The following is a 22,131-nucleotide window of genomic DNA, read 5'->3' on the forward strand; positions in this document are numbered from 1 at the left end:
GCTCTTCTCAGAACTGTTTCTAACCACAGATATCTAGAGCAATTGCTCAACATGCTGACTTCGCCAGCCCATCTGTCAAAGTTCTTGGCAGTATTTACTTCCATTTCCCTAGTTTCAGACTCTAATTTTAATTCAGAAAAAGAACCCACAGGGACTTGGCCCAACAGTCCTTGCTCAGGCAGATCTCCTATTGAGGTCAGTGTGAGCTGTGCTTGAGCAAGGACCACTGCTTGAGGGCCAAGATTATCCATTTTATTTTTACTACTGTCTTCTCTCCTTACTGACTACAAGCCCCCCTTTGAGATGTTTGAATTTGCAATTGATTATTATACCTGCTGGCAGCAGACACTGATTTGGCTTTAGGGGAAAAAAAATATCGAAACATTTGATTTAGAATACACCCCGCAGAGAAGCACATGAATTGGAAAACAAATACGGAAGAAAAGACAACATTTTAGGCCTTCCAACTTTGCAAGTGCTCTAATATACCAATAAGGCATTAATTGTTATTGTGGATATAAATGCCAGTAAAAGCATTTTAACAGTGGTGTTTATTGTGAGATAATCCAGTTCAAGAATGCACTTGCAATTGCACTATATATTCCCTCCTCCCCCTTTTTTAGTATATGTTGATCTTTGAAAAAGTGTTACACAACGGCAGGACAACATCAGAAAGATAGTTCTTACTGTTGTCTTCTTCGGGCCAAATTCTCCTAATTTGCACCCTTTAAATCTCATTAACATTGGAGCTGCACAAAAGCAGAATTTGGCCCTATTTCTTTTAAATGAACTGGATGACATGGTGGGGAGGGGAGAGAGGTCAGGCCCCGATCAGTGAACCAAATTCTCCCCTCAGATATACACATGCAGTTCCCACTGGTTTAAATGGGAGTGATCCAGGTAGCCAAATGGCCCCGATTTTATTGCTACTTTAAATACAAACTGGAAAGAGAAAAGGAGTACTAGTGGCTGTAGCTCACGAAAGCTCATGCTCAAATAAATTGGTTAGTCTTTAAGGTGCCACTTTTAAGTCCTCCTTTTCTTTTTGCGAATACAGACTAACACGGCTGCTACTCTGAAACTGGAAAGGTTTCTGAAGATTACAGGCATTCCTGTAAAGCAGCTTTTTATGAATATAAGTGGTCCCCTTTTGTGCTTCTTCCTCCTCAACCTATAAGAAAAATTACAGGACCTATTTGTTTTTGACTGAGGTAAATCTAAGGGTTTTTTTTTTAAAAGCACTTAAAACCCCGTAATTTAAAACTGGAAACATTACTTGGAACACTCACTTTGACAGGAGACAGAAAGAGAGAGCTTGTGACCCATATGTAAACAACTGTGGGAGTCATCCTGCCAGGTGATGTCAGAAGTCATCCAGCAAGGTGAGTTCAGCCAAATGAGTCCCCTGATGGGGCAATGATATTCCTCCACAGTAGAGGCAAGAAAAGGAATCACCATCATGTGAAAGTCTGGGTGTGGTTTTGGGCCGTGCTTTGGTTACAAATAGCAATGTTTCTCAGCTAGTGAGACATCTCTCTGCAGTGAGGAAGTGAAAACCCTCCTGGCACATACTCTCAGGCATGTCAGCTCTAATGTGGATACACCATTCAAAAACGGCCATATTAACCAGGTTCAGCAAACACTAAATTTCCTTCACTGCTTGTCAATCCCCTTCATGTGGCCTGAGAATATGCACCAGCTTTTGCTTTGTTGGACAGATTACAGGCTAGGCTAGTCAAGAAATCCTGTAAAGATGCCTTAGACTCCCAAGCTAATCAAAGATTCCTTAAGTATTTATCTCTGGGTACAGGTCAGGATGAGCTGTATGGCATCAGAGCGGAATGTCCATTCATAAACTTCTTTGGGGTCAAATTTTCCATAGAAGGATTGTGTTTAGTATTCTTCCCAGTGTCTCAGAGGTTGTCCTTAATTTCACTAGTTCTTTATCCCCTTCTCTTGGATCCTTAAGAAATTCAGTGTAGCTATGTGAACACGATGCTTTTGTTTTAGCCTACACAGCGAATGCCAGAAGCTTATTTTGTACCTTTCCCTAAAGATTGGAAGTCTTTTCTCACAAGTGCACACATACTCAGTTTCCACCTCCATATACCAGTAACACTATAGAAGCTAGTGTTCAATATGTACCCTAAAACACACTGTACTTTTGAGAAATTACTGCATATCTATTTCTATGATCTAGAGACAGGTCAAATGCTGATGCATAAAGCCAACTTTTAAAAAAGTTTATTGAACGGTTTGAAAAATATTTGATGTTTCAGGAATATGTAACAAGTTTCCAAAGCATTAACATGAAACATTAGGATTTTTAAAACATAAGTATACACTGGATCATACTGTGTTACATCAGTTTTAGTACTTCAGTAACTTGCATTTTCCTTTATTAAAAAAAAAAGTATCCTTTTGGAGATCACCAACTCATTTTTCCTTTCAAAGGAGTAAATTACAAATCTTTAGGCCTTGCCTACATAGGAAAGGGTTTGAAGGTATAGTTACACCAGCAACCCACACGCTAGTAGAGATGCAGCTTGTCTCAGTAAAAGAGGTCTTTTGCTGGTACAGCTTAAACCATTTCCACAGAGTAAGCTACACTGGCAAAAGGACAGTTTTTTTGCCAATATAACTGCATCTACACTAGGGCTTTTGCTAGAACAGCTGTATCAGTAAGGGGTGGCGGAAGAATCATGCCTCTAACTGACATAGCTATGTTACCAAAAACATTTCAGTATAGACCAGGTGTTAGTAACCTGCTTGTGTACGGCCAATTAGGAGAGACGGGTCTTGTAGTGGGGGAGGTGGGGCATTCTTAGAATTAGATAAATTCTTAAAGTATTAAAACACAAACTCACTGTTTGGGGTTTTTTGTTTAAGCAAAGCTGGTAAGAAAACAGGATTAAGTAGTTGTCCGAAGTGAAAACTGAAGCATAAATCCACCAGGTTACTTTCTTTCCTGTAGTCATGGTTGTAGCTCTCTCTATTCAGCTGTGTAGCAATCCACAGATTTTTGTCATCAAGGTGGCTTTCATAGGCAAAACTATGAAGAAACTTCACTCAGAGCCAAATAATGCAACTGCCTGTGTATGTTAGATTAATTTTAATAAGAAACATAAGTCAAATTTAGAGGGAGTAGTTACATAGGGTTTTAGAGATTACATTTTATGAAATGTACACTGAAAATTGAAGTTCCATAATTTGCTACATGTAATGAATGATATTTACTATTATAAAAAAGCACAAATAAAAAAGGTGCTAAAATGCTAGATTTTAGCTTTTTTTTAAAAAAAAAAAAAACAACAAGTTCTATATAAGCCTCATTTTTACTTATTTTGCCTTACAATCTTCTCAAATGGTTTATTTTTTCACTTCCTATCCAGCAAAGCCTTCTGTCCATTCTCATTCATTTTAGTATATTTATACACTAAATGTTAAAATTAAAGGCTCTACTCTGTTCCTTTTCCCAATTATTGCATTTTTAAATAGGGAAATGTATCTTTTTCCAAAACAAAATGTTTCTGTAGCTCAGAAAGTAAACAGCTATTCGAAAATTGAATACTCTGTCGGCCAAAAAACCCGTAAGCAACTTTAAGCAGTGATATAACCATTATACTGTAAATTCAAGTGAAAAACAAAGATCTAAAGGTTTCAGAGTGGTAGTCCTGTTAGTCTATATCAGCAAAAAAACCAAGGAGTACTTGTGGCACCTTAGAGATTAACATTTAGTTGGGCATAAGCTTTCGTGGGCTAAAACCCACTTCATTGGATGCATGCAGTGGAAAATATATCTTCCTACTGCATTTTCCACTGCATGCATCCGATGAAGTGGGTTTTAGCTCACGAAAGCTTATGCCCAAAAAGGTCTAAAGCTGTCTGAACATACTCAAGGATGTCACAGATTTTGCTGGTCCAGACGGAATTCAACCAATACTCTAGATAACAAAAAACATTTACATACTTAATATGAATTTATATTAACACAATTTTAGCATGATTTACACTGTTACCAGAGTTTAAATCTGCTGCTTTATGCAGAGTGCTCTCACCTTGATTTGACAAAATTAAACAGACCAGGGCAACATGCAAAAAAAGAGACATTAGCCCATGAATCAGAGGACTGCAGGGTAGGTAGAACATGGGAATTAATACATCCCCCATTGTTACCCCTGACTGCACAAACATTAATAAGAGCAAGACAACCATGAAAGTTCAATAGAGCTTCTTTGCAATCCCCCACTTAATCAGTAAGAAACAGATTCCTCTGCAATAATATGCTGAAGACTTCAAGATTAGCAGAGAACATCCATCCCTTTTAATGGTCTATGCAGAGATACATGAAGATGCTAGGATTTGAACAATATGGTTATGAGAGACTGCACCACAGAGAACATAAATGTAAACATTATAACTGAGTTTGATTTTTAGTAAAAGTGATTTCAGTACAAACCCTTTTTTCAAACTACTTATTTTCATAAAAGCATGTACAATAAAATATGTACATAAACAGGTTAGAAACATTTGAAAGACTTATAAAAGTACATACAAGACTTAAAATATCTTGAAGTGTGCTGAAGGCACCATCGCTACTATGCTGGGAATGTGTCCTGTTTCTGATCAGCCTATCAATGCAATATCCCTTTTCTCCTTACTCAAGAGCTCCATCCTGCAAGCAGCACACTTATCTTCAATGGGCGTGAAGACCATTCAGATCCTAATTTAGAATGTGAGACTAGTTAACGTAATTAGTGGTTCAAAAGAAAAACAATACAGCCATCCTAGAAGAGACTCTGCTGGTTGGGTCAACAACACTTGATGAAAATCTGTAGTTTACAACCTCAAATGCTGCTGCTTACTCCAGAGGTTAAAAAGAGAAAAGAAAAAATCCAAACCATTTCTAAGGGTCACAAACATGCTGAAAAAGCAAGGAACTGCTCAGGCATAATTAACTCATCAACAAAAAAGTATGCCACTTCACCAGTTTGTCCACGCAAGCAGTTGTCAATGCTGCCTATGGGGACCCTAAATGATGTCCATTCAAATGGGCAGAAAGAAAAAGGGTTCTCGATACTTACAAAACTATCTGTATTTCTGATAGTAAGTTGTATCTGTAGAGTAACTGTATAGTGGTTCTTTCCCCTAATTCTTGCTATATTTTTATGGAAAGGCAAAATATTTAATTAGTTCACCTGATGGGAAGACATTTTGACTACCATGCATTCATTTACGTTAACAAAGAGCATTTTAAAAAGAAAAATTCCTTTGAGTTTTAGATGAGAAGTCTTAACCACAGAATTACAAATCTACCAAATTAACTGGAATATTTTAATGCCATTTTTCTATTATGTATCTAGGTACAACCTAGAATGCTACTCTGCAAATTACTCGTTACAATCGTGTTTGAGGTGGTTTGTAGATCTGTGTGTTGATATTGATTAAAAATACCAACCCATTATAAATAAATAAAAAAAAAAAAAGGCTAACAAATCAGATTCTAAATTCTTCCACTCCTATTCTCAGCAGAGAGGAAGCAACATGATAATTTCTGGTCATCAGCAGAGCAGACTGATATGAGGTACGTCACTATTTAAAAAATATATGTATTGGTCTATTCCCCCTAGGCTGAACAAACATTTTTATACAAGGGATACTGCCATTTTAAGTTCCCACGAGTCTCATTAGGTGGCGACATTCAAAATTCTTCTTCAACAGCAAAGTGATTTTGCTTCTTCCGAACATTCCAGTGTAAACACTCAGCCAGGCTTTCAAACCAGTCGCTCACAGGATCTCGGAAACAGATCGAAGGGAGGGGATAGCAAGAGGTAGTGATGCTAATACTGCAATACAGGAATACCCTCAGTTAGTAATGAGGGAGGATAAATAGTAGTAAGACTGTACATTTGTGGTTACAGAATCAAACTGTCCTGGATTCCCAGATTTATCTTTTTCTTTCTTTAAATACACCCTTGGGACACTGGCTACATCACTAAAAATTCAACCCTTTGGAGAATGGTCAGTTTCCAAAAAGCCTGGGGGTGGCAAAGATGGGGCACAGTGCCTAAACAGTACAATGAGCAGAAACAACAAGGAGTCTGACGACACCTTAAAGACAAACAGATTTATTTGAGCATAAGCTTTTGTGGGTAAAACCCCACTTCTTCAGATGCATGGAGTGAAAATTACAGATGCAGACATAAATATACTGACACATGAAGAGAAGGGAGTTACTTCACAAGTGGAGAGCCAGTGTTGACAGGGCCAATTCGATCAGGGTGGGTCGGCAGCTTTGCCTCTCCTGGAATTGACACCTCCTCATCTATTATTGGGAGTGGACTACATCCACCCTGATTGAACTGGCCTGTCAACACTGGTTCTCCACTTGCGAGGTAACTCCCTTCTCTTCATGTGTCAGTATATTTATGTCTGCATCTGTAATTTTCACTCCATGCATCTGAAGAAGTGGGGTTTTTACCCACAAAAGCTTATGCTCAAATAAATCTTAGTCTTTAAGGTGCCATCGGACTCCTTGTTGTTTTTGTGGATACAAACTAACACGGCTATTCCCTGATACTTGTCACAGTGAGCAGAGTGCTTTACAAATGTTGAGATCAAAGCTCTTGGGAGCAGAGGGTTCTAGGCCAATCTGCCTTGCCCACGACCCTCTCTCATCTTACTCCTTGCTGGGGTTTAACAACCTCACCTTTGGACCAACTCAAAATTTAACATCTTAAAATATTAAACTGTCACCATGATCCTCAAATTTCAAAAATAAGGGCAGCAAATACTAAAGAGTCTAACTTTTCTACTGAAGGACCAATCACCAAATCTAAGATTGGGATCTCTGACTCTTGCTGTCCACCTAATCTGTCCATCCCCTCCATTCTTCAAGTGGTCAGGGCAATACAGAAGACTCCAAGTGCAAGATCCTGGCAATTTTCCAATTCCCTGCCTGCCCACAGATATGAAACAAAGGCAGCGTGTCACACAGCATGACTGGTCTATGAAGGAAAACACCACACTAAGCAGAAGACAATTTTGGGTTTCTTCTTAGTGTATCCTCTCTGGGCTCTCACACTTCATTGTATCTATAAAGAGGTTAAGTTCTTTCAGCTACAGCACTGTGTCTCATGAGTTGCAGAATCCTGTCACTAAACGTAGCAAGGGCCCATCAATGCATCTGCTGTTGTATAAGTTTATTTGAGCACAACAAAGGGATACATCTGCTCTTTATGATGTTTTATCAGCCTTGCCAATGGCACAGGACACAAACATGGTCTTATCCTGAGAGGTACAGAGTACATGAAATTCACATTCCCTTCACTGTACTCAACAGGTCTCACGATCAGGACCGGTTTCAGAGTAACAGCCGTGTTAGTCTGTATTTGCAAAAAGAAAAGGAGTACTAGTGGCACCTTAGAGACTAACCAATTTATTTGAGCATAAGCTTTCGTGAGCTACAGCTCACTTCATCGGATGCATCCAATGAAGTGAGCTGTAGCTCACAAAAGCTTATGCTCAAATAAATTGGTTAGTCTCTAAGGTGCCACTAGTACTCCTTTTCTTTTTATGATCAGGACCATAACTTGAAGTCCACAGAATTCTTTAAGGACATGCATTAAGTAATGTTTGTATGATTTTTCCTTAAACTTCATTGCTTTTAAAATTGACATTGCTTTTAAAATGTAATTGAAAAAAAATTATTTTCAAGTGAGAAAATGCCTGAAACAATATAGCATTTTTAATTCAGCTTGAAATTTAAGGGTCACGATGGTCTTTCATAAAGGCTCCAATCATTTCCCTACTAACCCTAACCCAAGTTTGAAAGTGTGGCCGCAGATACTTGTGTCAATATTACAAAGGAAGATGATAACAGTCAAAGAAAAATCTTTACCTGTCTCCATGGCAGACTTCCTGTCTCTTCCTCCCATCAAATGAAACCCATGCTGTGTTCCTGGCATCTGGGGACAGCATGATCTGAGGAAGAGTAAAGCAGAAGACTTAAGACTGAAATAATTACAAGAGCTTTTGTAGCTAAAGGGCAAAGAGGAAGCACTCCCCTGAATATTACACTTTGTTATTACTCTTCAGTGATCTAACTGTTGTACTGAAATTTAGCTTCCTCTCCTGCCATTTTTTACTGAAAGGTTTGGCATATTATGGATAAAAGTTTAATATTTTATATACAATTTACTTCATATGCAGCATATATGTCCCCTTGTTATATATGTACATTGGAGCCTTTTCCTAATGATGGCAATAAGCTGATTTACCAAAGGCATCCCAGTTACAAAAGACCTGAGCTGATAAAGAAGTCAATACATGACCCAATTCGATGAGATTATGAAATTCTCTGCAGACAGAGTCTAATCTGCATTCTAGAATGATACATTTGAACTTTGATGCAGGGTGAATCTAAGGCTTGCAAATTTAAAAACAGTTTTTCTTTTAAATAAGACATGCCATAAAGTGATCAACTACCACCATAATAGCATCATCATCTACTGTGTAGATAATTGTGGGTTTATAGAGATGCCATTAATAAGTAACGAATCCATGAAGCAAAAATGTATCATTTCTTTAAACTCTACCCTGCACTCTCCTGGCCACATTTTCTGCCCCACACCCCTCTAAGAAATAACCCAAGACTTCCATATTATAGATTACTATATAACTGAAACAGTTATATAAATTAATAAACACAAAACACCTGACATTCATTTTTTGAACTCAAAAATGTATTTGCGAAAACAAAATCCACTCTGTACTAAGACCTTGCCTGTCAAACTTTTCAGCAGAACTATATTATTTAAATCACAGCAGTAAAAGACAAAGAGAGTTTATAACAGATGTGCTGATACCACTTTCACTGCACACCCGTGAAAGCTGTGATACTACTTTTGACACCAGGTTCTGATCCTTCACTGCCTTTCACCTTGTGTAGTCATCTACATCTATGCAAAATGGATATAGAACACTTACTAATTAGAATGGTAGTGTATTTACACCCACTCTGCACAGGTACAGATGACTATATAACGTGCAAGTCAGTGGAGACTCATGGTCTAGAAGTTTATTCTTCTAAGCAAGTATATGTTGCTTCAAGAGTACTTTACAAAGTTCTACAGTATTCAGTAATGTTTTGCCATGGTGGATAATAATGAACACATTCTACCCCCTTGTTTTTTTTCCAGTTTCAATAGTTATCGCCACAAGTTTCTATCTTTAAAAAACGAAAGAACACAATTTAACCTTGAGCTCAACTCCTGCAGGAACAACAATGGGTCTGAAGGACAGCGAGTGAGGGCAGATTGGGGTGATCATTATTGCAGGAACATTTGGATGAATCATAGATGCTCCTGCTGCAGCCGCATAAGCCGTGCTACCAGTTGGTGTGGAGACAATCACTCCTGTGAAAGGAACAAAAGTTTTATAAATGTGGCTGCTTGGCTTGATGCTGTTATTTAAAAGGAGGCCAAGAAACAGGACTGTTGCACTTCCTCCATTTGAAAATACTTTAAAAAAAAAAAAAAAAGAGCTCTTTCCGACTTTAGTCATTAGCTGGATTTCTCCTCCACTCAACACAGGTATAGTAGAGACCGAAATTTTTAGCTAAATGCTTTAAAAGATTGCTTATAAAAAGTTAAATTGGTGAAATGGAAACGTCTAAACCACAAACTCACATTTCATATGACAGGTGTGGTAATAAACACATAACCAGGAGTCAGAAACATCTTTCCAAACCGAGCACTGACACAGACTACACCTCTAAAGCCTTGGGCGAGTCAAACAGAACTACTGTGCCTCAGCTTGCACTTTTGTATAACACAGATCTATTTACTTTCCTTAGAGGGATAGGAGGATTCAATTTTTTGAAGAGCTTTGCAGGTGAAGTGCTAATACTAAATAAGTAGTGACTTCATTAAAAAATCTTAAGATTGCAGCAAACTCAGACATCCAACTCCAGGATCTTCCCAAACCGTTTTTTCCCTCCTTGCCTTTTGTCCTTAATTCCCCTACACAAAAAAGTGGAGACTTGACACCAGGCCTCCACAAAATAAGATACAATCTGTAAGCCTCTTTTCTGCTTTCAGTGCTGCTCTATGGACTGCAACAATTGTTTAAATGAAACTTACCACTCCTCTGCAGACCTAGTTTTCAACAACCCAGGAGCAGAAGCCAAGGTCTTGATTTCTACCTCATAAAACAATGCACCCTTTTTTAAAAAAGTAGGCGCAACCTAAGAGCTGATTAGCCTGTCCCAGTCTTAACAGTATGAGGTATAGGCTTTTTGATTATGAAACGGACTTACCGTCACCTTGCACTGTGGTTATGAGGTGTCCATTTAGAAAAACATCCACATTGGAAAGGTAGGAGGAAGGACCTCGATCCACTACAACTTCATTTAGGACCTGACATAATGTACAATACCACTAATTATTTCCCTGGAAGCATAATATTTGACAAGTGACTAGTTAAGTACGTCTCCCAGATCTTTGAAAGGTTACCCCCACCCACCCACCCCATTACAATGTCAGTTTAGCTTAGTCCTGGAGTCACATACTTTTGTTTTAGATTATTTGGTGCAATGGATCAAAAATTAGCTAAAGGGCAAAGAGGAAGCACTCCTCTGAATATTACACTTTGTTATTACTCTTCAGTGATCTAACTGTTGTACTGAAATTTAGCTTCCTCTCCTGCCATTTTTTACTGAAAGGTTTGGCATATTATGGATAAAAGTTTAATATTTTATATACAATTTACTTCATATGCAGCATATACGTCCCCTTGTTATATATGTACATTGGAGCCTTTTCCTAATGATGGCAATAAGCTGATTTACCAAAGGCATCCCAGTTACAAAAGACCTGAGCTTGATAAAGAAGTCAATATATGACCCAATTCAATGAGATGAGATTATGAAATTCTCTGCAGACAGAGTCTAATCTGCATTCTAGAATGATACATTTGAACTTTGATGCAGGGTGAATCTAAGGCTTCCAAATTTAAAACAGTTTTTCTCTTAAATAAGAGATGCCATAAAGTGATCAACTACCACTATAACCGCAGCAGCATCTACTGTGTAGATAATTGTGGATTTATAGAGATGCCATTAATAAGTAACAAATCCATGAAGCAAAAATTTATCACTTCTTTAAACTCCACACTGTACTCTCCTGGCCACATTTTCTGCCCCACACTCCTCTAAGAAATAGCCCAAGACTTCTATATTATAGATTACTATATAACTGAAACAGTTATAAGAAAAGGAGTACTTGTGGCACCTTAGAGACTAACCAATTTATTTGAGCATAAGCTTTCGTGAGCTACAGCTCACTTCATCGGATGCATACTGTGGAAAGTGTAAAAGATCTTTTTATACACACAAAGCATGAAAAAATACCTCCCCCCACTCCACTCTCCTGCTGGTAATACCTTATCTAAAGTGATCACTCTCCTTACAATGGGTATGATAATCAAGTTGGGCCATTTCCAGCACAAATCCAGGTCCGCCCCCACAAACCCACTCTCCTGTTGATAATAGCTTATCTAAAGTGATCACTCTGCTTACAATGGGTATGATAATCAAGGTGGGTCATTTCCAGCACAAATCCAGGGTTTAACACCAACGTCTGGGGGGAGGGGGGGTGTAGGAAAAAACAAGGGGAAATAGGTTACCTTGCATAATGACTAAGCCACTCCCAGTCTCTATTCAAGCCTAAGTTAATTGTATCCAATTTGCAAATGAATTCCAATTCAACAGTCTCTCGCTGGAGTCTGGTTTTGAAGTTTTTTTGTTGTAATATCGCAACTTTCATGTCTGTAATCGCGTGACCAGAGAGATTGAAGTGTTCTCTGACTGGTTTATGAATGTTATAATTCTTGACATCTGATTTGTGTCCCACAGTATGCATCCGATGAAGTGAGCTGTAGCTCACGAAAGCTTATGCTCAAATAAATTGGTTAGTCTCTAAGGTGCCACAAGTACTCCTTTTCTTTTTGCGAATACAGACTAACACAGCTGTTACTCTGAAACCTGAAACAGTTATATAAATTAATAAACACAAAACACCTGACATTCATATTCTGAACTCAAAAATGTATTTGTGAAAACAAAATTCATTCTGTACTAAGCCAAAAGCCAGTTCTCATTGGCATTGATGGATTTTCCTTTTGCTTATATGAATCAGTGGGAGATTCAGTGGTAAAGATTACTATGAGTAATTTTTTTGTTTTGAAAAGGTAAGGAAACCTCTGGTGCAGATGCAGAATATTACAGAAATTAAACACAATGAGGTTGCTTCTGCACACTCCACCCACCCTTCCTTCATCATCCTTAGTAACCATTCTGGAAATTATGTGGAAGCAGATAGCATAGATGTTATAATACTGGGTTAATATAATTGGGTGTAGATACAGTATGCAAAAGAGAACTGGTGATTATCTCAAGTGAAGAGTGAATTATTTCTTAGTTCTTTTGCTTATTTCCTATTTTATGCTATTCAGACTCTGACCTGATATTGCATGATTTGCTTGCCCATTTCCATCTCTAGACTTGTAGAGATCACTCCATTTTCTTCAATACCATTTTGTATCAATGTCTTCTTCTCTCTGTGTTCCTTTACTACTTTCACTTTCAATCTGCTCCGGAGAACAAGCGCTGCATTGCCTATAAGAAAAAAATAAAACCACACACACTAGAGAGTGGCACCTACTACATTATCAGGAACTGCACCATTTGCACAGCAAGCTGGTAGCATTCACTGTGAAACGTTTTTCCCCATTTTTCAGTTGCTCATTTCTCAAGTTTCTTTTGCAGGAGAATTTTCCATCCTTTGTCTTAATTCAAAACAGAATTTTTTTTTTAAAGGAATGAGCAAAACTTGAGTCAAATTTGAGTAACACAAGCATAAAAACCCACTTTCCCACATACGTTGTAATGAGAAATCTGAGAATTTACATGTACATAACCTAAAGCTGCTGGACCTAGCAACTTTGCATTTGGCTTGTTTGATAATCCTCAGGGAGACATAAGTAAGACAAAAATGAAGACAATCAGTTCATTTTTAAAAAGGTATGATCTCTGAAAGACAACAATTTAGCAACATGAGAATCCTGTTAATATTTTTGGATGTCTTAATTTTGGGATGCAAGCTGAGCAGCTTTATTTCTCAGCGACCAGTGCCAGCAGCTTTTTTTCCTTTTCTTTTATTTCAAACACAACTTAAATACCAAGAACTACTGTAAATGCAACTTTCAGGTTGAGAAATCAAGCACTCAAGAGTCAAAGTTCGAAAGTTAAGATTTCTCCTTCAGTGCTAAGGCACACAGCTCATGATTTTCTATTCCCATTTTCCATATTCGGTGTAAACTTTACTGGTTTACTATTTAACAACATATCAATAGGCCAGATTAGATTCACAACATAACGTTCAAGAAGGAACTTTAATTTTTGGGAAAAAGTAAAGGAGTACTTGTGGTACCTTAGAGACTAACCAATTTATTTGAGCATAAGCTTTCGTGAGCTACAGCTCACTTCATCGGATACATACTGTGGAAACTGCAGAAGGAGGTTTTTTTTTTTGCGAATACAGACTAACACGGCTGTTACTCTGAAACCTGTCATTGTAAGGAGAGTGATCACTTTAGATAAGCTATTACCAGCAGGAGAGTGGGATGGGAGGAGGTATTGTTTCATATTCTCTGTGTATATATAAAGTCTGCTGCAGTTTCCACGGTATGTATCTGATGAAGTGAGCTGTAGCTCACGAAAGCTCATGCTCAAATAAATTGGTTAGTCTCTAAGGTGCCACAAGTACTCCTTTTCTTTTTGCAATTTATTTGAGCGTAAGCTTTCGTGAGCTACAGCTCACTTCATCAGATGCATACTGTGGAAACTGCAGAAGACATTATATACACAGGTTTCAGAGTAACAGCCGTGTTAGTCTGTATTCGCAAAAAGAAAAGGAGTACTTGTGGCACCTTAGAGACTAACCAATTTATTTGAGCATAAGCTTTCGTGAGCTACAGCTCACTTCATCGGATACATACTGTGGAAACTGCAGAAGGAGTTTTTTTTTTTTGCGAATACAGACTAACACGGCTGTTACTCTGAAACCTGTCATTGTAAGGAGAGTGATCACTTTAGATAAGCTATTACCAGCAGGAGAGTGGGATGGGAGGAGGTATTGTTTCATGGTCTCTGTGTATATAATGTCTTCTGCAGTTTCCACAGTATGCATCCGATGAAGTGAGCTGTAGCTCACGAAAGCTTATGCTCAAATAAATTGGTTCGTCTCTAAGGTGCCACAAGTACTCCTTTTCTTTTTGCGAATACAGACTAACACGGCTGTTACTCTGAAACCTTTAATTTTTGGAGTTTTCTGACTTTTGGATGCTTGATTTCTTACCATTTTAACTTGGCATTGTTTACAAAAACTAAGAAGTTACACGTGGTGGGGTCATCTACCGTATGTCCATGCGATTAGATATAGGTTTTTGCATTTTATACTCAGATTGTGCAAAACATTAGTTCTATATTCTTTCCTTACACACCACAACCAAGCAAGGAGTGATTTCTGGACCATTCCAACTTTTCAAATCAGCGAGGAAAATGATATTGAAAGTTAAATATCTATTTATTTATGTATTATAGGACTCAGCTGAGTCCTACTTTAAAGAAAAACTAACAGGACAAATAAAGGATAACTCTCTAAAAAGCAGCAAAGACATCAGAAGGCTTACCTTCTATAACTTGAGTAACTTGGGACTGAAAGTTCTCGAAGTTAAAGGGGGTAAGAAATCCAAGAGATCCCAGATGAAAAGCCATAACTGGAGGTACGCTGCCCTGTCCATAAAAAGAAGAATTGGGAAGCTGTTAAATGTTGCACAAATCAAACATTTATGTTATTTCCATGATTTTTAATGTATAAGAGGTACCGTATTACAGCCCAGTCTGTCTGCAAATATCTTAATTATGGGTTTTACTTCAGTTGTGCATAATAGTAAAAAACAAAGGTATAATTCACCTAAGTAGTTCTCATGCTTTTTGAATGAGAAGGAGAGACTTGGCAGGAGCAGAATAAAATAAACACAACTTGGCAGAAAACTTCAAGATTGTCTCTAACATAGAGGACTTGATTAGGGAAAGGACCTCTAATTACTATTCCCTATAGGACTCACCTGAAAAAGTGAAGAAGCATAAAGCAAGGTACCATCTCCTCCCAGGCATATGATAAAGTCTATCTGATTGGAGATATCATCATAATCTAGAGGATAACATTGAAAATAAAGGTTTAATTTACATAATGTGTCACAGGTTTCAATTTATGGAATAAATTTGGTGCAGCACACTGATGCTAATTTACATGTGTAAATGATTGACACTATCAAAATAGCTACATGGGTTTATCAAGGATAGGTTTCCATCAGACAATTCTGATTCATTTGAATGGATCACTAAGGAAACAGAATAAAAAGGCAGTAAACCTAGATTTTAAGAAATCATTACTGTACCTTCTCTGAAAGTGCAAAATTTCTTCTTCACTGGTCCAAAATTATCATCATTAACTATGGCTGGGTCTTCTAGCACTTTTTTTTCTACATAAACTATCATGTTGTTCTCCTAAAAGAAGCAGAATTATTTACTAAAAAAAAATCTGTTAATGAAATGACAAGCGCCTGAGCAATATTCTATTAGTTTACAATGATTTAAATTACATATGATTATGTAAAATATTACAAGACTGATTGCCTACTTCTGTACGTATGGTTACAATTCTGCAGCATTTAAGCATAACACTTATTGTCATATGAAGGCCACATAACGATTGAATTAATGAAACTAAACTTCGGAATTTTCATTACATGCCTGTGATATGGTAACACTGCTATGTTTTCTAATATTTTTTCTCAAGGCATAATCAAATGAATATTTTACCCTATTCATCTACGTTAAAGAAGCAGATTCCTTTAAGCTAAATTAAGCTGAGCTCTTATAGCAAGAGTAACTTGTTTTAAAAAGTTTAATAATTTATTATTTCTGTTGTTCTCTATATGTATTGACTTATTCATACAATTCTACGTACTCCTTCTGCAAGAAAGCTAATACATACAAGTTAAATATGAGATGGTTATACTGTAACTATGCAAAAAAGTCTAAACGCTCACAATTTGAATTACCTCAGTAAGATAGACACAGAGTTCTTTAAAAGGCTGTAGCAGACTGGCATCGCGAATCTTTTTGATAACAAGGACACTCTTTGGAGGTTTGTTCCATGTCAACCGCTGACTTGCTGGGTCCTGAATATGCCTGTGGAGGGAAATCAACAGTATAACTATTATATGTGGGAAAATGGATTGTAATTTCTTGACTATCAAGTTAACAGTCCCCTTTTAGTCAAAGTATACTGGACTGAAAGAGAGGTGAATAAAAAACCTTAATATTATAGCTAAATTTAATCTAGTAAAGAGACCAGACTGGCTACAATGCAATGCCACACCAGCTTTCAGTAAATATGTGATTGCACTTTTCATTGAGAACATTCTGTTCAGTCTTTATTAAGAAAACGTTCTAAGTTTTAATCATGAGAGGACCGAAAGATGCAACTAAACAATTATACAGTGATTTATAACGAAAGCAGTTTTCTTGGAGCCAAACAGCACTGCTTTATACTGTATAGGGTTCTGACTAGATGGACCATTTTTCTGCCCCAATATAGCAATTCTTATTTCCCCACTAAGTTGACAGACTAAAGTAATATTAAGGTGCCTACTCCTGCAGGTACAAACGTGCTAGAGAAGTTTGAGAACATGGGTCCTTTGTTTCTGGTGGGAGCATAATGATAGCTACTAAAGCCCTTTCTTGAACTACCAGACCACTCCACTCAGGGTGTGTCTACACAGCAACTATGTTCCCAGTGCTGGCCCGTGCCAGCTGACTTAGGCTAGGGTCGCAGGGCTGTTTCATAGCTGTGTAGACTTCTGGGCTTGACCTGCAGCTCAAGCTCTGGGAACCTCCTGCCTTGCAGATCCCAGAGCCAGGACTGCAGCCTGAGCCCAGAAGTCTACACAGCCCTGCGACAGCCCTGCAGCCTGAGCCCTGTGAGTCCAAGTTGGTTGGCATGGGCCACCCACAGGTGTGTAGATGCTGTGTAGACATACCCTAACAGACTTCCAGCAACTGTGCTCCCCGTCTCTTGCATTAGGAGCCACTCCACTTGGCCTATCAGAGTGGTGAAGCATTAAATTGAAAATTTGAGGAAGCAGTAACATGAAAGACTACCTATGCTTTTCATCCAACACTATAATATTCAGCACGGGTCTATATCAATCTAAAGAACAGTAAACACAGTTTTAATCAATGAGACTCTCAATCTAAAATCATTAAAACCAAAACAAGTCAAGAATTGTAAAAGGGAAGTTTTAAATATTTCAGCTCTAGTCTGGGAAGTTACCTACGTAAACATTTTATATTTCCTCTTGGGAGATATTACAATAGTGCTATTCAGAAGGCATAACTAATTAGCTTAGCTAAACAGCTGTTCACTTGATTCTATTCCTACACAAAAACTTCACTAAGGTTCTTGCTGGATGAGAGTGCATATTTTCCTTAAAAAAAAAAAAAAAAATTTACTGTCCAAGTCACTTTGTCAAACTCACTTCTAATTTTACAAAAAGAACCTTAGTCACAGATCTAATCTAACAATTAGACTAATATAACTTTTTGTGGATTTTTTGGGAAGGAAAAAATCTGTAATGGAACCTCAGTTGCAACCCTAAATATGAAGCAACAACTGTGGCTCCATAATACATTTAGCTGATTTAGGGAACACATCTACATTCTGCTCTATTTCTTTAGCATGCATGTCTAAAGCTAAGTAAATCATTTTACACTTGTCCTTAGCAGTTTATAAGCATCTCATCTTTTTCCATATGCTGTAGATGTAATCTAGGCAGAAAAGTGGATTAATGCAAATGCTGAACAAGCCAAATTTGCAAACATATTTGGAATAGCCATCTTTTGATAGAGGGTTAAAACAAACACAACTGTTTTATATCCCCTAGCATCTCCAAAATACATAGGGTCAAAGTTTCATGAAGCTATCCTGAATTGCAAGATAAAAGCTGAAAAGATCAGCTCCTATATCCAGAATTGCTTATACGTATATTGTATGTACATATGTAGCATTAACTACAGACTGTAGTGAAATACCGAAACACCAAGTACACAGTCACTGACAAACAGTACTGTAGTTTTTATATAGATGTAACAGAATGTAAAAGTGAGAACAGGGATCAGAACTCATTTACCCCATACCATCTACAAGGTCTTCAGTTTCCTCCATCCTTTTCTCCACTATATTTAATCCTATTAGATGTTTTGGTTTTGAAGACAAAGAATTGTGTTTCAAAGGTCATCACAAACTAAGGTAACTACACACTTCAAAATCTCCTCCAATTTCACCATCCAACTACTAACTGAACTGTTATTAAAAATAAATCCTGAAGGAGTAAGGAACTGAACAATGAAGAAAAGTCACAAGCAACACATTTGAGATTAATTTTGAATTGCTGCAAAAATAATTGCAAAGGGAAAAGGGATTCAAATTTTACAAGTCATTTTCAACATTAATGACCACGAAGGAAGCAGTGTTGTTTCTCCTCTACAAGTTTTCAGAAAGTAAATTAGAATATCCTCATCTCTGTAACAAAGAAACAGGATAAAGACATTTCAACATAATCAGGCTGGTTCTCTGTCAGCTGTAAAAACTGCAGATTGTATCTGTACGATGTCACTTAGTAATCTGAGAACACATCAGAACTCATATGGACTTTATTCAAACAAACAAGACAAACAGCTTATTATTTCACTGTACTCACCATTTCCGTGCAGTTCTATTAAACGAGGGATCATGCATAACATGCTTAAAGATTTTCATGGCTTCCTTCAAAAGTTGTGCAAGTGCAATAAACAGAACTCCAGAAAAGGCCTTGACCTAATCATTTTTAACTGAACTGCTACCTTAAACAAATCATTTTTGTCTGAAGTTGATATCCAGGTGAACGTTTCAAATAGTCCTGATAAAATGTTTTTGCTGCTTCACAGAAAAATTCCTTATACAAGTGCTACAAAAAAAGTATTTAGACACATCCTAATGTCTTTCATTTGCAAAACCCCCTTTCAAAGAAGTTTAACTGAGACTAAAAGCTACCAAAAATATAGTATTTGACTTCATTAAAATTCATTCCATTCAGTCATTTCAATAGCTTTTTCACAAACAAACTCTTCAATTCTGTCAAACACTAGAACTGAAAAAGACTCAGATTTTGTGCTTTTATATAAAGTGCTGCCTTCGCACTCTAGTGTAGGATTTTCTGTTACATTCCTCTTGCAGAAAGTATTTTAAATGACAATCAGAAAAATAGCTGACTTTAAAAATACAATTCTTAAAAGCTGAAACTATCATTTACAGTTTAGATTTCTAAACAGCCTTTCACTCTGATGACCTCAGAATGTCCTTATCTCCCCAGCAATTCTGAACACTGCATGAGCTGTCTTTTTCTTGGCAATCAGAGCGCTCTTAGTACTGCCTACAGTCTCTGTACTGGACTAATCTTGACGTGCTATCATTATATTGTACAGCTCTGGGTCAGCCCATGGGGAGGAGTATATTTGCCACAATCAGGTGGTGAAATACATGATGTAAGCAAAACTTTAAACAAATTACAGTCTGAGCCACAGACTCCTGCTGACAGAGGGCATAAGGAAGTTAAAGACCTGCCTGCAGATCACAATTTCCTCCACACCCTCACTGGAAAAATCACCAACACACTTTGAGGAAAAATTACTACTTTAAATGCACATTTAAAAATCCAGATCACTTTACTTTGGAGCCGCGATCGGCCGAACCTGCAGACGCGGCAGGTAAACAAACCGTCCCAGCCTGCCAGGGGCTTTCCCTGCACAAGCAGTGGAACAAGTCTGGGAACCACTGAATTACAGTAACAGTGCACCCACCAACTTATTTTAAAGAGGTGTTTACCAAGATAGTTAGTCCAAATTGGTATTTACCTTCTCTCTCATCCTACTCCTGTTTACCAAATTAGGAATGAATTCAGCGTCTTCTCAAGAGAAATAGGCATAATTTTTATGCTATGCAACCGATGTCCACTGGCCAAGACCACCTGAAGAATTGAAGTAATGCCTTATTTCTGCACTCACTTTACCAGCAGTGCATGAGGTAAGCAAAACTGCCTGGCTGAGCTGAGTTTCACCTACAGCAGGTGTCACAAGCAAAGCTCAATTCATGAACTGCAACTACAGTATTGTAACTCTAGCACTATCAGCTTGAAACTAAGCAGCACAGGGGAAGAAGCATTTACCACACTATGATACCAATTAGCAGTTTCTGCACTTCACAATGCCTATGCAAATCTTTGTCTCTCCCCCCTCTTTAAATGGAGAAAAATGCCAGTTTATAGGTAGAGTAACACAAGAATCCCAACAGTAAGGAATAAAATAAAGGATGCCGCTCACAAACAGGGAAGAAATGGTAAGAGAAGTAGAAGTGGGTGGCAACCTGGGCAGCAGTAACCATGAGATGGTCGAGTTCAGGATCCTGACAAAAGGAAGAAAAGAGAGCAGCAGAATACAGACCCTGGACTTCAGAAAAGCAGACTTTGATTCCCTCAGGGAACTGATGGGCAGGATCCTCTGGGAGGCTAATATGAGGGGGAAAGGAGTACAGGAGAACTGTCTGTATTTTAAAGAAGTTGTATTGAGGGCACAGGAACAAACCATCCCGATGTGCGGAAAGTATAGCAAATATGGCAGGCAACCAACTTGGCTTAACAGAGAAATCTTTGGTGAGCTTAAACACAAAAAGGAAGCTTACAAGAAGTGGAAACTTGGACAGATGACTAGGGAGGAGTATAAAAATATTGCTCGAGCATGCAGGTGTGTAATAAGGAAGGCCAAAGCACAATTAGAGTTTGCAGCTAGGAAGGGATGTGAAGGGTAACAAGAAGAATTTCTACAGGTATGTTAGCAACAAAAAGGTGGTCAGGGGAAATGTGGGACCCTTACTGAATGGGGGAGGCAACCTAGTGACAAATGATGTGGATAAAGCTGAAGTACTCAATACTTTTTTGGCTTTGGTCTTCACAGACAAGGTCAGCTCCCAGACTGCTGCACTGGGCAGCACAGTATGGGGAGGAGGTGAGCAGCCCTCAGTGGTGAAAGAACAGGTTACAGGCTATTTAGAAAAGCTGGACATACACAAGTCCATGGGTCCGCATCTAATGCGTCCAAGGGTGCTGAGGGAGTTGGCTGATGTGATTACAGAGCTGGGAAGAAAGTGGTGTATTCCTGAAACACTTTGTTAAAGCAACCCCTAAAGAAATGTAACCCAGATAACTGGTTGCTGTCAGTAACAGCACAAGAAAAGCTAGTTAAACATAGGGGGTAGCAGAAATATGACTCTGAGATAATGCATAAATGTGATTTTTTAAGTTGACAAAAAAATATGAATCACAAACACAGATATAGGATGAGTAAACCAATGACTTTACAAGACTGTATTTATATGTTTTTCTAAATCACAAAGATTAAGCGAATAAGCACACTGATTTTACTGATTTTAGTCCAGTTCAATGTACACTATCTGTCCTCCTCACAAGATGTTTTTTCAGGGCTTATGTGGTGCAAATGGTACATAGATTTTTGGCTGCATCAGACTCTACACAGGCACTTCTTAAGCTAACTGAAAAAGTCTTTGTTTAAGCACTGGGTAAAATACAGTGGATATTGATTAAAAACACAGATCAAGATATTCTCCTGAATGTAGGATGAAAATACTGTGCATTTTAAAAAGAGGCACTTACATTATAGTTTTAGGGTTTTGCAGCATACATGCCTTTGGTCCAAATGTGGTCACTGGGCATGGTCCATGCAAGGAGCGTGTCCTCCTGAAAAATGAAACACATGTAAGGGAAAGCTGAAGTAGGAATGAATTATATTCATTATCCAAATTACCTGTTTCTTTGAAGTAGTTAATGCTAAAAAAGGAAAGGTGGGGGAAATTTCATTCCTAAAGTCTCAGTATGCAGCTGATCAGCAAGTCA

At 37.9% G+C, this 22,131-nt stretch overlaps 1 protein-coding gene across 2 annotated transcripts in view; it reads right to left on the minus strand.

The window, feature by feature from the left end:
• Window positions 1-3,097: 3,097 nt before the first annotated feature.
• Window positions 3,098-22,131, minus strand: part of NADK (NAD kinase) — a 47,622-nt gene continuing 28,588 nt past the window's right edge. The window contains exons 3-12 of one of the 2 annotated variants that reach the window (XM_077837297.1): window positions 21,892-21,975; window positions 16,189-16,318; window positions 15,523-15,631; window positions 15,190-15,275; window positions 14,752-14,854; window positions 12,522-12,676; window positions 10,319-10,418; window positions 9,259-9,416; window positions 7,901-7,983; window positions 3,098-5,846 (exon numbers count right to left, since the gene is read on the minus strand). In XM_077837297.1, the coding sequence (XP_077693423.1) occupies window positions 5,702-5,846; window positions 7,901-7,983; window positions 9,259-9,416; window positions 10,319-10,418; window positions 12,522-12,676; window positions 14,752-14,854; window positions 15,190-15,275; window positions 15,523-15,631; window positions 16,189-16,318; window positions 21,892-21,975 (1,153 nt within the window). In that variant the 3' untranslated portion in view covers window positions 3,098-5,701. Of the gene's footprint in view, window positions 5,847-7,900; window positions 7,984-9,258; window positions 9,417-10,318; window positions 10,419-12,521; window positions 12,677-14,751; window positions 14,855-15,189; window positions 15,276-15,522; window positions 15,632-16,188; window positions 16,319-18,888; window positions 18,940-21,891; window positions 21,976-22,131 lie in introns of those variants that run through there. The other variant, XM_077837298.1, reaches the window with a different exon arrangement.

This window comes from Eretmochelys imbricata, chromosome 18, assembly GCF_965152235.1.
Source record: "Eretmochelys imbricata isolate rEreImb1 chromosome 18, rEreImb1.hap1, whole genome shotgun sequence".
NCBI lineage: Eukaryota > Metazoa > Chordata > Testudines > Cheloniidae > Eretmochelys > Eretmochelys imbricata.